Source organism: Anomalospiza imberbis, chromosome 20 (assembly GCF_031753505.1).
Source record: "Anomalospiza imberbis isolate Cuckoo-Finch-1a 21T00152 chromosome 20, ASM3175350v1, whole genome shotgun sequence".
In the NCBI taxonomy this organism is placed as follows: domain Eukaryota; kingdom Metazoa; phylum Chordata; class Aves; order Passeriformes; family Viduidae; genus Anomalospiza; species Anomalospiza imberbis.
This window is the reverse complement of record NC_089700.1, coordinates 9479011-9493147: the sequence shown is the minus strand read 5'-3', so window position 1 is coordinate 9493147 and position 14137 is coordinate 9479011. Positions and strand designations below refer to the sequence as shown.

Sequence of the window (14137 nt, the reverse complement as noted above, 5' to 3'; positions counted from 1 at the left end):
GCTGCAGGGCCCTGCAGGGTTGGTGCATCCATCCCTCCCCTCTCTGGGGGCAGTAGGAGGGTTTGGCTCAAGAGGTGCTGTCCTTGCTGTCCCCTTCCCCTCCCTCCCAGGAGAAACACCAAAAGCCACCCCAGGTTTGCAGAAGTCTGGCTGATCCACCCCAAAAGCAGGACAGTGCTCCAGCACTCCACACACACACACCAAGGGAGCAGGGAAAACCCCAGCACAGCCCACTTCCCACTGCTCCCCCCTCACCAAGGGGCTCTGCTCAGCTCTGAGCCCTCCTGCGAGACCTGCGCACTTCTGACCTGGGAAGTCAGAGGGATTCAGCAGCAGCACATGGCTGCAGGTTGGGCAGGGATGTGACACCTTCCTCTCCTCAATGTCCCCTGCTGCACCGAGTCAATAAAAGCTTTACCACTGGCAGCAGCATGTATGAACATTCTTGGTAATCAGAGTTTTTCATCCTTTTAAATTCCCCTTTCAATACCTCACAGCGACAGAGGGAAATTCATGACAGGAAGTACTGTAGCCCATATTCTTTATACTGAAATTAAACCTTCAACCTTGAAAACGCCCAAGTGACCCCGGTGAGGCCGTGGGGTGCCCACACCCAGTAAGAATGACCAGTGCTCTGAGAGTTGATCACCAGGAAAGTGTCACCACTCAGTGCTGCACCAACACTCCCATCCCAACCAGAGATGGCTGCACTTGCAGAGACACCCTGGGGATGCTGGTGCGTGCTAATCCTTGGATAAATATCCACTGAGCATCTTCAAGGGCTGTAAAAAAAGAACAATGGTTCATTTCCAGCTAAAGAACCCAGGTGATGCATGCTCCTGACATCAGCCCTGTGCAGACTTTGGTCTCATTGCCAACTCAACCAGATCCATTTCCTGCTTGGAGAAAAGCAGGGAGTGAGTGCAGCAGGGCTCTCCCATCCCTGTCTGCCCAGGGGAAGTGTCCAGCACTGTCTGCAGTCACAGCTACGTGGGCAAACAGCCCTGGCTGCAGCAGGGACACGTCAGGCACCAGGACTGCACATCAGGTACCTGCAGATCCTGTCCAAAGACACCAGAGCAAAGCCTTCCTGTACCTGAGGGATCACTTCGCTGCTGACATGGATTGTTCTCAAGTAGTAAGTGTTATTATCATCAACAAAATACCCAACTTACCTTTTGTAAACAATGAAGAAGCTGCAAAGAATTGCTGGATGCACGCCCATGCTTCAGCTTTTGGATTGACAAAGGCATTTAAGCTTCACAGAAGCAGCACAGACACTTCAAAGCAGGAAAACAGTTATTAAAAATTATCTGACAAGAAGTGACACTTCATCTGCATCCACAGTATTTAATTTGTTTGAATAATATAGTTACAGATAAACAGGTTCACTCCATATACAATTACCAATACCTTTGTTTTAATACAGCTCATATTCCAGTACATCAACACTATTTTATTTACAAGGCATTTATGTACATTAACATCTTTCTAAAGTCAGTGCATTGTCAATAAGTTTTGTACAATAATTTACAAAGTGAATGTAGTTAATAGTTAACTTAATAAATTTACTACTAATTCTTGAATTAATTTAATTTAAAAAATTAATTACAACCAATGTAACAAACACAGAAGCTCAAATAACATTAGTAGATTGTGCTACCTGCTTAAATAAAACATTTTAAAGTAAATCAGTTGAAAATCTTTCACTTTTCATGGAGTTTGCGGAGGGAGGAGTAGACAAGTGGGTGTTGAAAAAGCTTCTAACCTAGAAATTCACTAGTCATGTTTGCTTTTCTTTAGGCTCAATGTTCAAACCACTTTAAAGATAAAAGACCACAGAGGATAAGGAGCAACACCTGACAGGTAAGACAAGACTCATTTTGGAACAGATCTGCTGTCCCCAAAGAGGCACAACCTCCAAAGGCTGGGAGGGCTCTGCCTGAGCAGACAGCCCGACCAGCTGATATCATTTCTTCAATGGATAACCCCAGATCCTCCTGGAAATGATGAACTGCTGAAGGTTTGGCATTCTTGTCAAACACCCCAAATTGAATCCAAACATTAATCGCAGAGAACCACGTGAGTAACAGTTTTGTTAGTGAAGGTACAAAAATCTAGAGAACTGGGAAGATGATGTACGACAAAATTAATAAGCTGCTGAAGCTCAGCTGAAGAACAAAAGGCCAAAAGAGTGAAAATTTTTATCTTCATTCAGATATGCAAACAATTTAACACTGAAAATGTTTAAAGAAATGCCAGCTCAAAAAAACCAACCCTCTTTTTTTCCAGTCTCTGCTAAGACTCAGTCACACTTCCCCTCGTGCAAGAAGGCCCTTGAACTACAGAGCATGTTGCAAGGGCATGGAAAGCAAGTCTGGTTTAATTGCAAGTATTTGCATAACCTGGTGTAACAAACAAACAAACCAAAAGATAATTTGAAAAGGCAACCAAATTTTGAAAACAAGAAACTGAGTTAGGAAACCAATAAAAAAAAACCTCCATCCATGAATGCTACGACAGCTACCTGACAGCCACAGCTTCTTCCTTTGAAAGACACAGTGGATATTCACAGCCATTCACTCCAGAGCCCTTACAACAACAGCAACACAACCAACCAAAGGGTGGGTTTCAATTGAATCAGATGCATTTTCAAAAGTGCAAATTTCAAAAGCAACACCAGTCATGAAACATAAGCTCAAGCATCTCTCCTTCCAAAAGCTGGGAACGTTTTGTGCAATGTGCACATTTTAAGACACCGTGAGTGTAATCACAACTACTCTCTCCAACCTGAAGTTTCTTCTTGAGGCAGCTCAAAAAAGTTTGAGCCAGCACTCTTCAGGCAGAAAAGCCATTCCTGAAACATGTTGATCTGCACAGCCAACATGTGGAAAAAACACAAAGTATAATAAACCATTCAAGTGTAGAAACTAATCTCTTCTCAAATGATGATTTGGTTGTGCTCCCAACATACAGAAAGAAAGCAACTGACACACATTAGTGGTGGCAAAACTGGAAACTTCTATTCCCCATGACAATAATTTGTTTCCATTTATGCACTTTTCCTTCTCTTGCCTTCCCTGTTTTGCCAATAAAATGCAATAAAACTGCAGGAAAAAGGAGGTAGCAATATCATGTTGTCCAAAGACAACATTATAAATTGTTTTTCCCCGTTACCTTAAACCTAACGAGAGCCTCGGGGGGTGTTAGAACAGTTGGTAAACTCTACACTACTCTGTTTAGCTCTTATTTGGATGTTTAATTTAGCTCTTATTTGGTCCTAGTTGGCTTTTCTCAAACCATTGGATTTAAAGGCCAGTGGCAGTCTCAGATGTCCAACATCAGAAACGTTTCGAGCATGTAGTGAGAAAACAGAACAAAACAACACTACTGGATATTAACTGCTTAACCAGGGGCTCTTTTTGTGCTTTCAGCTCACAGGGGACAACGACAGCCACAAGCTGCTCTCTGTCTCAGCCACAGCCTCCCCAGAGGCACGTCCCAGGGTTTCTCCCTCAGCCTGCGGAGCTCAGGCTCACTGCAGCACGCAGTACTTCTTGTAGTCGGACTCGAAGTCCTCGTCCATGCTGCTCGTGTCTGCCATCTTCTTGCCATCGATCTTGGGCAGGAACTGGGCATAGTCCACCCCCTGCTGCTCGTAGAACAGAATGTAGGCAGAGTCCGTGTCGATCTCGTCCGGGTGCAACTCCTGACACAGGGAAAACACCCGGGAAAACCCCATGGGATAACTGCTGCACTTCAATCACACACTGCTGCCCCAAAAAGTGTATTTTGAACTGGGTGCAACATAAGGAATCCCATGTTCTGTCTCCCCTCTTTGTTATCTCACTCCATGGATTACTTGGGAACTCTGACAATTTTATAGTGATGAATGCAAATACTTAGAAGCGTCAGAGCTGAGTTATTCACCAACTGAATACAAGCTGCTGCCATCATGGAAATGTACTCCTGGCTTTCCATTCTTACTCATTTTTCCATCTTTGTACAAAATAAGCATCTTCCCTTAACTGTGGGAGCAGCTGATGAACAGATGTTACCTTGGAAAAAACCTCATGTACAATTTCAGCTAATAATCGTAATATTTATCTGGTGCAGCTTTGGAGATGCTCCTGATTTCAAACAGCAGCTCTCCACAAAGGTTTGAGTTAGTGGAAGGCGTCCTTGCCCATGGCAGAGGGGTGGAATGTGATGAATTTTAAGGTTCCTTCCAACCATAACCATTATGTGATTCTAAAATTTCTTTAGCTAGAATTTCCGATTCTAAATTTCTTTAGCTCTGGATAACCAAGGCAAAAATTATTTGAAATAATTAGAATAATGACGTGAAATAATGAGGAAAAGAAGTGCTTTACCTTGCAGCTGCTGTCATTGTAGCAGTACCACTTGTTGTTCGGGTTTTTGGCATAAGTGACATAATGACCCCCTCCCATAATTCCTGAATGGCACTGAGGAGAATGAAGAAGAAAAGAATTCCTGGATCAGACATCCAATAAATGATTCCCAAGTTCATTATCTGTGAGTGAGCCATCACGACAATCTAGACAGCTGGAGCTGACTAACTTTACACACACAAGCACAGCAAATTAGCAGACACTTAATTCATACCCCGTTTTACAGCGAATTTCTGGTGCTGACTTTTGCCCTCCTTCCCTGCAGATCCCTGTGCTGGCACGAACCCAACGAAGGCATTTGGTTAAAGCAGCGTGCCAGGGAGGCAGCTCTGGCAGAGGAGCAGCCACCTACCGAGATTGCATATAGGTTGTAGATGGGGTTGACCCAGACGTCGTCTCTTTGGTCGTCGGCGGTGTCGTCCTCGCTGTGGTTCTCGCCCTGCCCGTTGCTGAGTGAGCTCTGCTCCCACAGGTACCCGTTGGCCAGAGCCCCCTCGCTGTCCTGCCCGGGGTACAGCTCGCTCTGGCTGCCCCCCAGAGCCTGTCCTTTAGTCAGAGCATCCCCCTGCTCGTGCTCAGCACCGTTCTCCCTGCTGGCAGCCAGGTTTTCCTTGCTGCTGGACAGTTTGTTTTTCCCCAGCTGGGGCAGCCGCAGGCGCCCTTTGCCTCTCCCCAAAGTCCTTGGGCTGCTGTTGGGGCTGCTGTTTTTACTTGAGGGGCAGCTGGTTCCACTTTTCCTCCCCAAGGATGGAGATGCTAGGACAGAAAGCACAGAGATTACTAAGGTGAGTACAAACACAGTCTAGACTTCTTTTTAAAGTGATTTTTTTGAATAACCAAACATTAAACCCCACTGCTTCACTGCAGCTCATGAGTAATATATAGAAATAAACCCCCATCTCTGTGCACCTAAAAACTGACATTGAATTCTTTTATGCAGAAGCACATCCCTCACTAATTCCAGCCCACTTACACAAGTACCAATATCTGCTGTCACTCAACAACTTCTTAAATTTTCTTTCACTTTTTAGGCTAATAAATATTTCACTAGGAAATATTTCCAAGTGTAGTGCTTTGGCAAAAAAAACCCCAAACATTGAAATTTTGAACATAACACTTTTCCCCTCCAAACACCAGCACAGAGTGGAATTTCCCCCAGTCATTCCCTACCTTTGACATTATTGAGGACAGTAGTGTTTAGGGAGGATGGACTCCTGTTCAGTGTGTCCCCTTCTCCTGCTGTGCCAGTGTTCTGCACTTCTGCTTTCCTGGTGTCCCCTTGGCCAGGCCGTGCTTCAGGAAGGCTCTCAACCTGCAGGCTGAGCTGCTTCCTTTGGAAATGACTCGGATCCCTTTGTACCAAAAAGGCACTTGGGTCAAAATTTTCTCTGGGAAATTTAACAATTTTCTGGGATTTTATCCAGCGGCCGTTAACGAACTGAAATCTTTTCAGGTGAATGATCTAAGGGGAAACATGGTAAAGAAAATTATTAAAGTGGGGCAATGATATCCCAGTGGGTGATTTCACTGTTCAAAGAGAGCTTTTCCCAAAATATACACATTTTATTCTATGCTAGTAAAAATCATGCTCTGTGTTGACAATTTGGATTTTGGGATCGAGCTGGTAAAATACGAAACTAATGTTTTCATGTGGAAATGATGGCAAAGGTTGCTTCAATTCAGTGATCAGCACTGTCTGCTTTGAATAAGCTACCAAATGTGAAAAATAAGAACGGCAGGTGTTCCACAACCAGAGAGGAGATCTTGTCACCTTCTGAGCATGAGCTGTGTCAGAGCAGCTGACACTGAGCACAAACCACCACCATTTCCTCCAAGTCAGCAGCTAAAAACATTCAAAAGGACTTGAGGTTTGCTTTATTTGCCTGCAAACTCAGGCAGTGCCCCACCTGAGAGTGTGAACAAAGCAAATGATCTTATTCAGAGAAGGCAGATTTGGGAACAACGTGCTTTGGGCTTGCTGCTGAGGAGGAAAATGACACAAGATCCTACCAAAATAGGGGGAAGTCTCCAAAGATCCAGTTTTTTGGTGGCCAGACAGTGGGTCTTGCACTTGGAGCAGTAGTACATCTCATCCTCCCCCAGCTCCTCCTCGCTGGTGAAGGCTCTCAGACAGCTGTCCAGGTTGATGGGCTCCGCCTGGGCTCGGCGGCTTTGTTCAACACTTTCATGTTCTTCCACGATCTGAAAGGGAGAGAGAACTGCCTCTGACTTGGAAATGTAACACACACTGCTCAGAGGAAGGCTCTCCTCACGGTATCACACAGATAACTTCGCTGGGTTGTTTAGAATTAAAGATAAAAATGAGATGCAGTAAGTTTTAGCAGGAATTTCATTTCAGTTATGAAGAGGCAGATAAAAATAATTCAGTGTTCTTATCCTTGGGCTCTGCTTATAAATTATCCATAAAGCACAACTTTATAGATAAAACTCACAAATTGGAACAGTTATTTCAGATTAACCCAGCTACAGGCTCACCTTCAGATGTGTTTTGTTGGCTTCAAGAGGAAATAGGCTTACTCACATGCTTAACTGTTTATAGTTACAGAAAATGCATCAAATTAAGATATTTTGTAATGTATTATGCAATATATTATTATATATCTTGACTAGCTTAAAAGCAATTCACAGCAGACAGGAAATGCACTGCTGTGGTTCTTTAAAAGCTTCCCTTCCACACCATTAGACCACATAAGAGGTCTAACATCAAGACATCGATTTATCCAGAACACACTGCCCACGACTGCTGCCTTTGGTTTGACAGGGAAGGGACAAAAGCAGCATCACATAAATAGAAAGGCTGCAGTGGGTGGTGTCTCAGAGGTGCTGACAAAGAGCAGAGGGTTTCTGTTGGGGCTTTACCCGTTCCTGCGAGGTCTGGTAGCGCAGGTGCAGCGCGGTGGGGTCCCAGTCCACAGCAATGTAGGCATTGCCCACGCAAGCCCTGTCCTCTGTGCACTCAATCTTACAGCCACGGCAGAACCTGAAGCAGAAAGGTTGGGTGTGGTCAGTGCAGTGTCCAATCACTTCTGCATTCGTTCAGTTCTGCTCCTGGTTTTGGATCTTCTGCACCCTCCAAGCTCCAGGCCTCGCCTTCAGTGTGAGACATTTTTATGTAGCAATGCTCAGGGTTATTTGTGTTTTTAATGCAACACTTTTACCAGAGTGAGAAATGGAAGCTGGGTGAGCTCCACCATCTGCCTGCACATGATCCAGTGGGAGGTGTCCCTTCCCATGGAAGGAGGTTGGAATGGGATGATCTTTAAGGTCCTTTCCATTCCCTTATGATCCAGTGCTGACCAAACCCAGCTACAACCCCAAAAACTCCACTGCTCTGTCTCCACAAGTCATTTTCACCATGATAAGTAATTCTAAGGGCTATAAAACACTTATAAAAAATTAGTTTGTGGCGTGAATACCTTCCAGCAAGGGTCTGGAATTTTCATTAGCAGGTCTTTGTTTATGGGAAATTCCAAGCATCCTTCCAGGGTGAATTTCTCATTGCCCATTTTAGATCTCACCCTTCAAATGGCAAGGAACTCGCAGGGGTAGATGAATTACATCTAAAAATTTGGGTTTGTGTGAATCCCCCCAGACCATGCAAGTCAGTGGACATACAAGGCTGCACACAGACACGGAATATTGTAAGGAGTTAACAGTTTTGGATAATCTCATTTTTGTCTCCTAATTTTAAGTTTCTGTGGCAGCAGAACTTTCAGCTCTGCAAGTCATAAAAGCTGCAGTGCAAGTCTGCCTGGAGAGAGCTCTGGTGAAATTACATTCCAGATCCTTATTGTTTGGTATTACCTCTGAAGTCTGAAATGTATCACAGACCCATTACCATAAATTACCTTTCTGCTGGAGTGATTCCCTGCTGTAAATGGAAAAAAGGACAATTTACCTGTACCATGGACACCAAGCACAAGAATTTCCATCCTTCTGAACTACCCTGAGGGTGAAGGGGTACTGATAGCCCATGCTGTCATCACTGAAACAGAGGAGAACACAACATCAAACAGCAGCACTCTCACTGCAATTACCTCCCTTCACTGGGCTTGTTATGATTACTTAAAGAAAACCCTCAAAATGATAATTTTGGTTACAATTTACTATTAAAAGCTGCTTTTCCATGGCTTAAATTCGTCAGATATAAATAATTATCAATCACTGGATAAGAATGAAGCCGACATTTAAGTGCAGCTACATTTAACTGTACTAAAAAGGATTTAATTTTAATTATGGCCATTATTATGAGAAACTAAATGAACACAATTTTAAATCTTGCAAGCAAGGGTAAGGCAATGTACCCTACCTCAGATCCAAGGCTGAGGTGCCCAACTCACCAGTCCTGTGCATGGTTACTGGCTTCCTGAGGAGGGAGGGGGCTGGCCAGCCTGGAAACCTGGATCCACACAGCATCATAGAGGTCCCTTTTCCGTGTGTGAACTGTGCAGGGAACAATCAATGGCATTCCAAAGAGACTGGGCCGATTCTTCTGAGATGAGAGAAAATACAGCTCTGTCCTCATCTGCGGAAGCAAAAGGAGGAGCCAGATGTGAAGGTGCATTAACTCACAGTGCAATATTCACCTGGATTGCTGGCCTTGTGACTTATTTCAGACCTTGGCAATTAAAATTAATCAAGAACTGTATTAAAATTATTCTACTTCCAATATCAAATACTGTAAATTTTGATCACTGACTTGAAAAACATTTTGATTTTACGATATGATGGCGAGGTTATCTAACCACATATAAATGTGTATAATTACCACGGGGACATTCAAAAAAATCTTTGCTTTTTAAAGATTTCTTCCCAAGTGTGCAGCAGCAAGAGCTGCTACGCGTGCGAGGGCACTGACCATTTTCCTGTGCACTGCAATGATGTAGCCTGTGCAGGGGCTGTCACACAGCGAGGGCACGTGGCCGTTGAGGGCCCAGCTGGGCGGGCCGCGCTCCGTCCCGCATGGCACCACAGTGCTTGGCATCCCATTGGGAATGAGGCTTGGCTTGGCAACGTCCCCGTTCATCAGGATGGTGGGGGCTCCGTTGGCTGCTGGCCCAGTTGAGGTCTCTGCAGGCAGACAAATAAATTATCAATTATCCACAGCAACCAGAGCTGATCGGGGTTTTTTATCCCTTCCATCCCCGGGTGGATACCAAGCACAACCCACACGTGTCCTTTCTGTAATCCTCACTTAATGGCAAGCTTTAGTCCTGAGCTTCTCAACAGAGTGCAGCTGAAATGAGCAGGAAAAGCAGAGTTTTCTCTCACCTGTCTGCACAGGGCTGGATGCTGACGTGGGAGAGCCTGGGATGGGGATCTCAAACGCACACAGGAAGCCGCTCACGGACAGCCGGACCTTCTGGTTGTCCTGAGGGAAGTTCTTCAGGAGAGAGGGAGAGCTGCTCAGGCACTTGGATACCTTCAGCTGGGACCAAAATGCCTTCTGTTCTTCTGCAAACTGCGGTTATCAGCTCCTCTCTCCCTCCCATCTGCCTCCTTACACCTTTCCAGAAGAATAAAGGAACCCAAGCCCTCTGCAGGAGTTAGCAGTGGTTCTCCAACCACACCCACAGCATCTCATTTCAAGCACTTTTAATCTACAGCAAAAAAATCCCCCTGGAAATATCCACACACACTGTAAGCCAGTCATTACCTATGGTCCTGATGTCTTGACAGTGTTTAAACTCATCACAGCACCTTAACTTGAGATTTATTACCTCAAGATGATTTTTTTCCCCTAAAAGTATCATTAGCAGTCAATTTTAATCTATTTACAGCAAGCCAAATTACTGTTTAAGAATGAAATAAAAGTTCATCTAGAGAGATAACTACAGTGATTTTTTATCATACATTTAGTTAAATTATTTCACAGCTCTTGTAAGCAAAGTTTAAATGTTAAAAATAGCAAACAAGCAACAAAAACACCCAAAGCATGTTGCAGCTATAATTAATCTTTTTTAATTTTTACCTTTATATTGGAGCTGTGCACCTCTGCAAGCAGAATCTGCTCTGGTTTGAGGCCACAGAGTTCACTCAGCTGTTTTTTCAAGCCTGTGTACTTCTCATCCATGTTCAATCTCAGCCCATATCGAACAGGAGTGGTGCCATCTAATTTAATTACTTTAAAGGGGAAAAGAAACACCCTGGTCAGCAACCCAGGAAGGTTGTAATGACAATAATAAATTACAGCTCCCCACTTATTGGAAAATATTTTTTCCCCAACTTGAATGGGTGATTTATTTCATTTTCCAAGTCAATTTTTAAGGTCTGCAGGCAATGACACAATGTCAGAAAAATCTCTTGCTGCATAGGCAGTAGAAAATGGTTTCAAAATTTGTTTCACTTTTTTACCATCTTTCCTTTTGCTCCTTTTCCAGCTCCTTCAGAGCACAGTTCATGACCCATATTGTATTCTCCCCCCAGCCCCTGCTTTTCCTCTGGGCAGATTTAGGACAACCTCCACAAGAGAGGGAACAGAAGGGAAGTTCTCCAAATCTCCATTTTAAAATGGTTTTGTATTAAATCCTTCAATCATGAGTAAAAATGGGCCATCCTTTTCTGTTTCTAAAGGTCTTATCTTGGTTTAACTGTGTTTCAATGAAAATTCTTGCACTCTTATATTAAAATGACTGTATTATTCTTAATAAGTAGTATCACAAAATTTGATGGTTCATAGCTGCTCCACTTATACAGATTTTTATTTGAGGAATGGCACGTTTACACCACTCACCTGTAATTTCTAGGTGCATGTAGCTGTCCATTGGCAAAGGCAAGGATAAAAAATTAAAAGGGTCAAACCTAACACTTATATGCCCACAAGTTTTACATTTCACTTGTGACTTCAGCTGCCCATGAAATAAATCTACAACAATGGATCTGTTTCTTCTCAGATGGTTTTCCCAGGCCTGAAATGAAGCACAAAAAAATATAATACAAAGTTAGGAACTGGAGACTACTTCATTGGTCTTCAAAGTTTCACTGGCCTATGGGAGTTAAATTATTTCCATAAAAGTTATTTCCTAATTTCTAATAAATAGGAACTCTTTAGTTACAGCACACGTAAAGTTCTCAACACAATAATCAAGGTATGACACCACTTAAAATATTTCTGAGGGGATCATCAGGCATCTTGAAATATTTTATACTCCCTAATTTTGAGTTGTTCAAAATTGTTGTCAAGTATCATCTTCATAATTTTATTACAACAATTAAAATTAATTTTCAGCTGAAAGGTGAAATTATCTCTGTAAACCACAGCTCTGACAAGATCCAGAAGGTGCTAGAGTCCCAAAATGTTGCCAAAGGCAGCCTCATCAACAGTTTCTCAGCTTAGTACTGTAAGGAAAAGAAAAAACACACAGAAACCCTGAAAGCCAAAGATGTGAAGCCCTACCTCTGCTGCTACCTCCCAGTCTGGCCGACCATCACTGTCCTTCAGTTCCACATATGGCTTATCATGAACTCTGTTCAAGTCCTCATGGAGCCCATCCAGAAGAAAAGCCAGAAGCTCCTGTGAGTCTTGCTGTTGAAAGCCATTAAATCTTGGAGCATATTTTGCTATTGTCCACTATGGGAAAAAAAAACAACAGCAGAAACTTATTTACTATCATGTAAAAAATGTAAAAATAAATCAAAATACTGCAGATGAGAGATGTGCTCAATGAACACAAATTCAATTGCCAAGAGCTGAAGGGAGCCCCTTTGCTTTCAGAACAAAAGCTTATTTACAGGTAAATGCATCACCTTTTGTACCTAAAAAGGGCTCCAAAAGCCACTTCTTATGGCACAACTTGTGTCATACCACGTAACTCCTTTGGCCTTCTAAACACAAATTCCACCAGGTCTGATGAACACTGACTCCTTCTAGGGGAAACTCTGAGTCTCTAAACAGCTACAATACAGGGAACACCAGGAAAAAGTGCACTAAATTTCTGCTTTTCCAAGAAATCCTTGTTTTCCACCCCAGAATAACTCACCCTCAGCTTTAAGGGGGCTATGTTCTTCTGGGTGCCACTCCACAGCTCCTGCACCAAATCCCCATAGCACTTGGCCATGTGTCCTTTCATTCCTATGGGATTTGTCCTAGAAATCACAAAGGAATTAATACCAGATTCAAATGTAACCACAGCTCAAGCCTGGAAGTGAAGAAGGAAGCAGAAAAGCCTCCTGCTTCCAGAAACAAGAGGTTGTATTTCCATGCCTCCAATGTAGTATCTGCTGCAGAGCTGGTAACACTGAATTGAAATCATTCCTTCCCACTGAATTTCAGCTTGCAGAAGCAGACAGCCCTGAATAAATGTTCCAGCACCCAAAATGGCACTGTTCTCCCCCAGGAATTACCTGTTGAGCTCGTAGAGATGCCTCCCTGAGATGAAGTAACGGGTCAGGGGCTGCGTGTTGCTGACACACTGGATGCTGGAGTTCATGAAGCACGTGTTGCCCAGGTTGCTCAGGCCTGTAGCACCCTTCTCAGTAGGAACTGAGCAAAAAAACCACATCATTTTAGCAGTTGTGCAGATGAGAAAATTGAGAATGCTGTAGCAGCATCTTCTCACAGTAACCAATTTAATGGAACCTGCTCCCAATTATGACACTACACGGATGCTGCAGATGTTTAAGATATCTGCTCTCTCAACTCTGCTTCACAGAAATGGAGGTATTTTGTTGATCTGACCCACCACAGACAGCAGTGCAATCCATACAGAATATTTACAGGCCATTATGGTACTGAAAATTCTGGGTTCGTTTGTTAAAATCTTAATTATTCCTTGCTTTAACAAAATCCAAGGAGATATACAAAAAATCCCACCCTGCCACATTTCCAGCATTTCAGTTAATACAAAGGCCAAGCAAAGCAGCATAAAAGACCTCACCCAAGGTTAACAGGACTTGTGTTTAAAAGGATTGTTTCAACATTTCAACTGTTTTCTTGGATTTTTCTTCCCATCATAATCCAGTGACTCTGTGAAAGACTCACCTTTGTGTCTGTCTATTTTACTGCTGTTTGCTATAAAAGACATCTCTTCTGGCCAGCTCATGTCTTTGTTTCGAACTAGAAAAGGACATGAAAAGGGGCTTTTAAAAATTGTTACTTACTCCAGAGAGCTTACACAGCTGAAGTGGTTTAATTAAAATTTTCTAATATTTAGGATTAGAAATGTGCTTACTTCTAGCTATTATTTTTGCTAGTTTTCATTTCAATGTTTCTAATCATTACTGGAACTCATTCTAACACTGGCAACCCTCCAACCACACCAGTAACATCTTTAGGAAGCAGCCTTGGGATTGCTTTTGCTGTTGAATAGCAAATTTTCCAGTGCTTATTCTAATTCTCAATAAAGATCCACCAGGTTTGAACAAATCAGTTCATGAGCCACCACTATTATTTTGTGTTGCTGCAAACCAACAAAGGATCCAAAAGTATTTCAAAACAGGGGACAAAATACAAGTAACTTTCCTAAATTAGCTTTGCCACCACCGCCCCAGAGGCTCCCTCTGTAAACCTCTATTTTTGGAAGTATAGCCAATTATACTTTTTATACCTTCTATTACTAAATGCTGCTCATCTTGGATTTTAAGATATTCCAGTCTGTGATCTTCATCATCCAGCAAAGTGAGATAGTTCTGCAGGAGGAGAAAACACATCATAGAATTAGAGTCCTACATGTACAACACTCTGAGGATCCTTTCACCTCAAATGG

General features: G+C 43.0%; 1 protein-coding gene across 6 annotated transcripts in view; it reads right to left on the bottom strand.

Annotated features, from left to right (window-relative positions):
• Window positions 1-1324: 1324 nt before the first annotated feature.
• The window catches only part of USP32 (ubiquitin specific peptidase 32), a 63401-nt gene continuing 50588 nt past the window's right edge, over window positions 1325-14137 (bottom strand). For all 6 annotated transcript variants that reach the window (XM_068210680.1, XM_068210683.1, XM_068210685.1 and 3 more), the window contains 17 exons: window positions 13979-14060; window positions 13414-13488; window positions 12777-12915; window positions 12413-12518; window positions 11830-12003; window positions 11167-11341; window positions 10405-10556; window positions 9705-9816; window positions 9292-9503; window positions 8774-8958; window positions 8332-8418; window positions 7293-7413; window positions 6423-6614; window positions 5583-5874; window positions 4765-5168; window positions 4374-4466; window positions 1325-3709 (listed from right to left, as the gene is read on the bottom strand). In XM_068210680.1, coding sequence (XP_068066781.1) covers window positions 3536-3709; window positions 4374-4466; window positions 4765-5168; window positions 5583-5874; window positions 6423-6614; window positions 7293-7413; window positions 8332-8418; window positions 8774-8958; window positions 9292-9503; window positions 9705-9816; window positions 10405-10556; window positions 11167-11341; window positions 11830-12003; window positions 12413-12518; window positions 12777-12915; window positions 13414-13488; window positions 13979-14060 — 2775 coding nt within the window. In that variant the 3' untranslated portion in view covers window positions 1325-3535. The remainder of the gene's footprint in view (window positions 3710-4373; window positions 4467-4764; window positions 5169-5582; window positions 5875-6422; window positions 6615-7292; window positions 7414-8331; window positions 8419-8773; window positions 8959-9291; window positions 9504-9704; window positions 9817-10404; window positions 10557-11166; window positions 11342-11829; window positions 12004-12412; window positions 12519-12776; window positions 12916-13413; window positions 13489-13978; window positions 14061-14137) is intronic.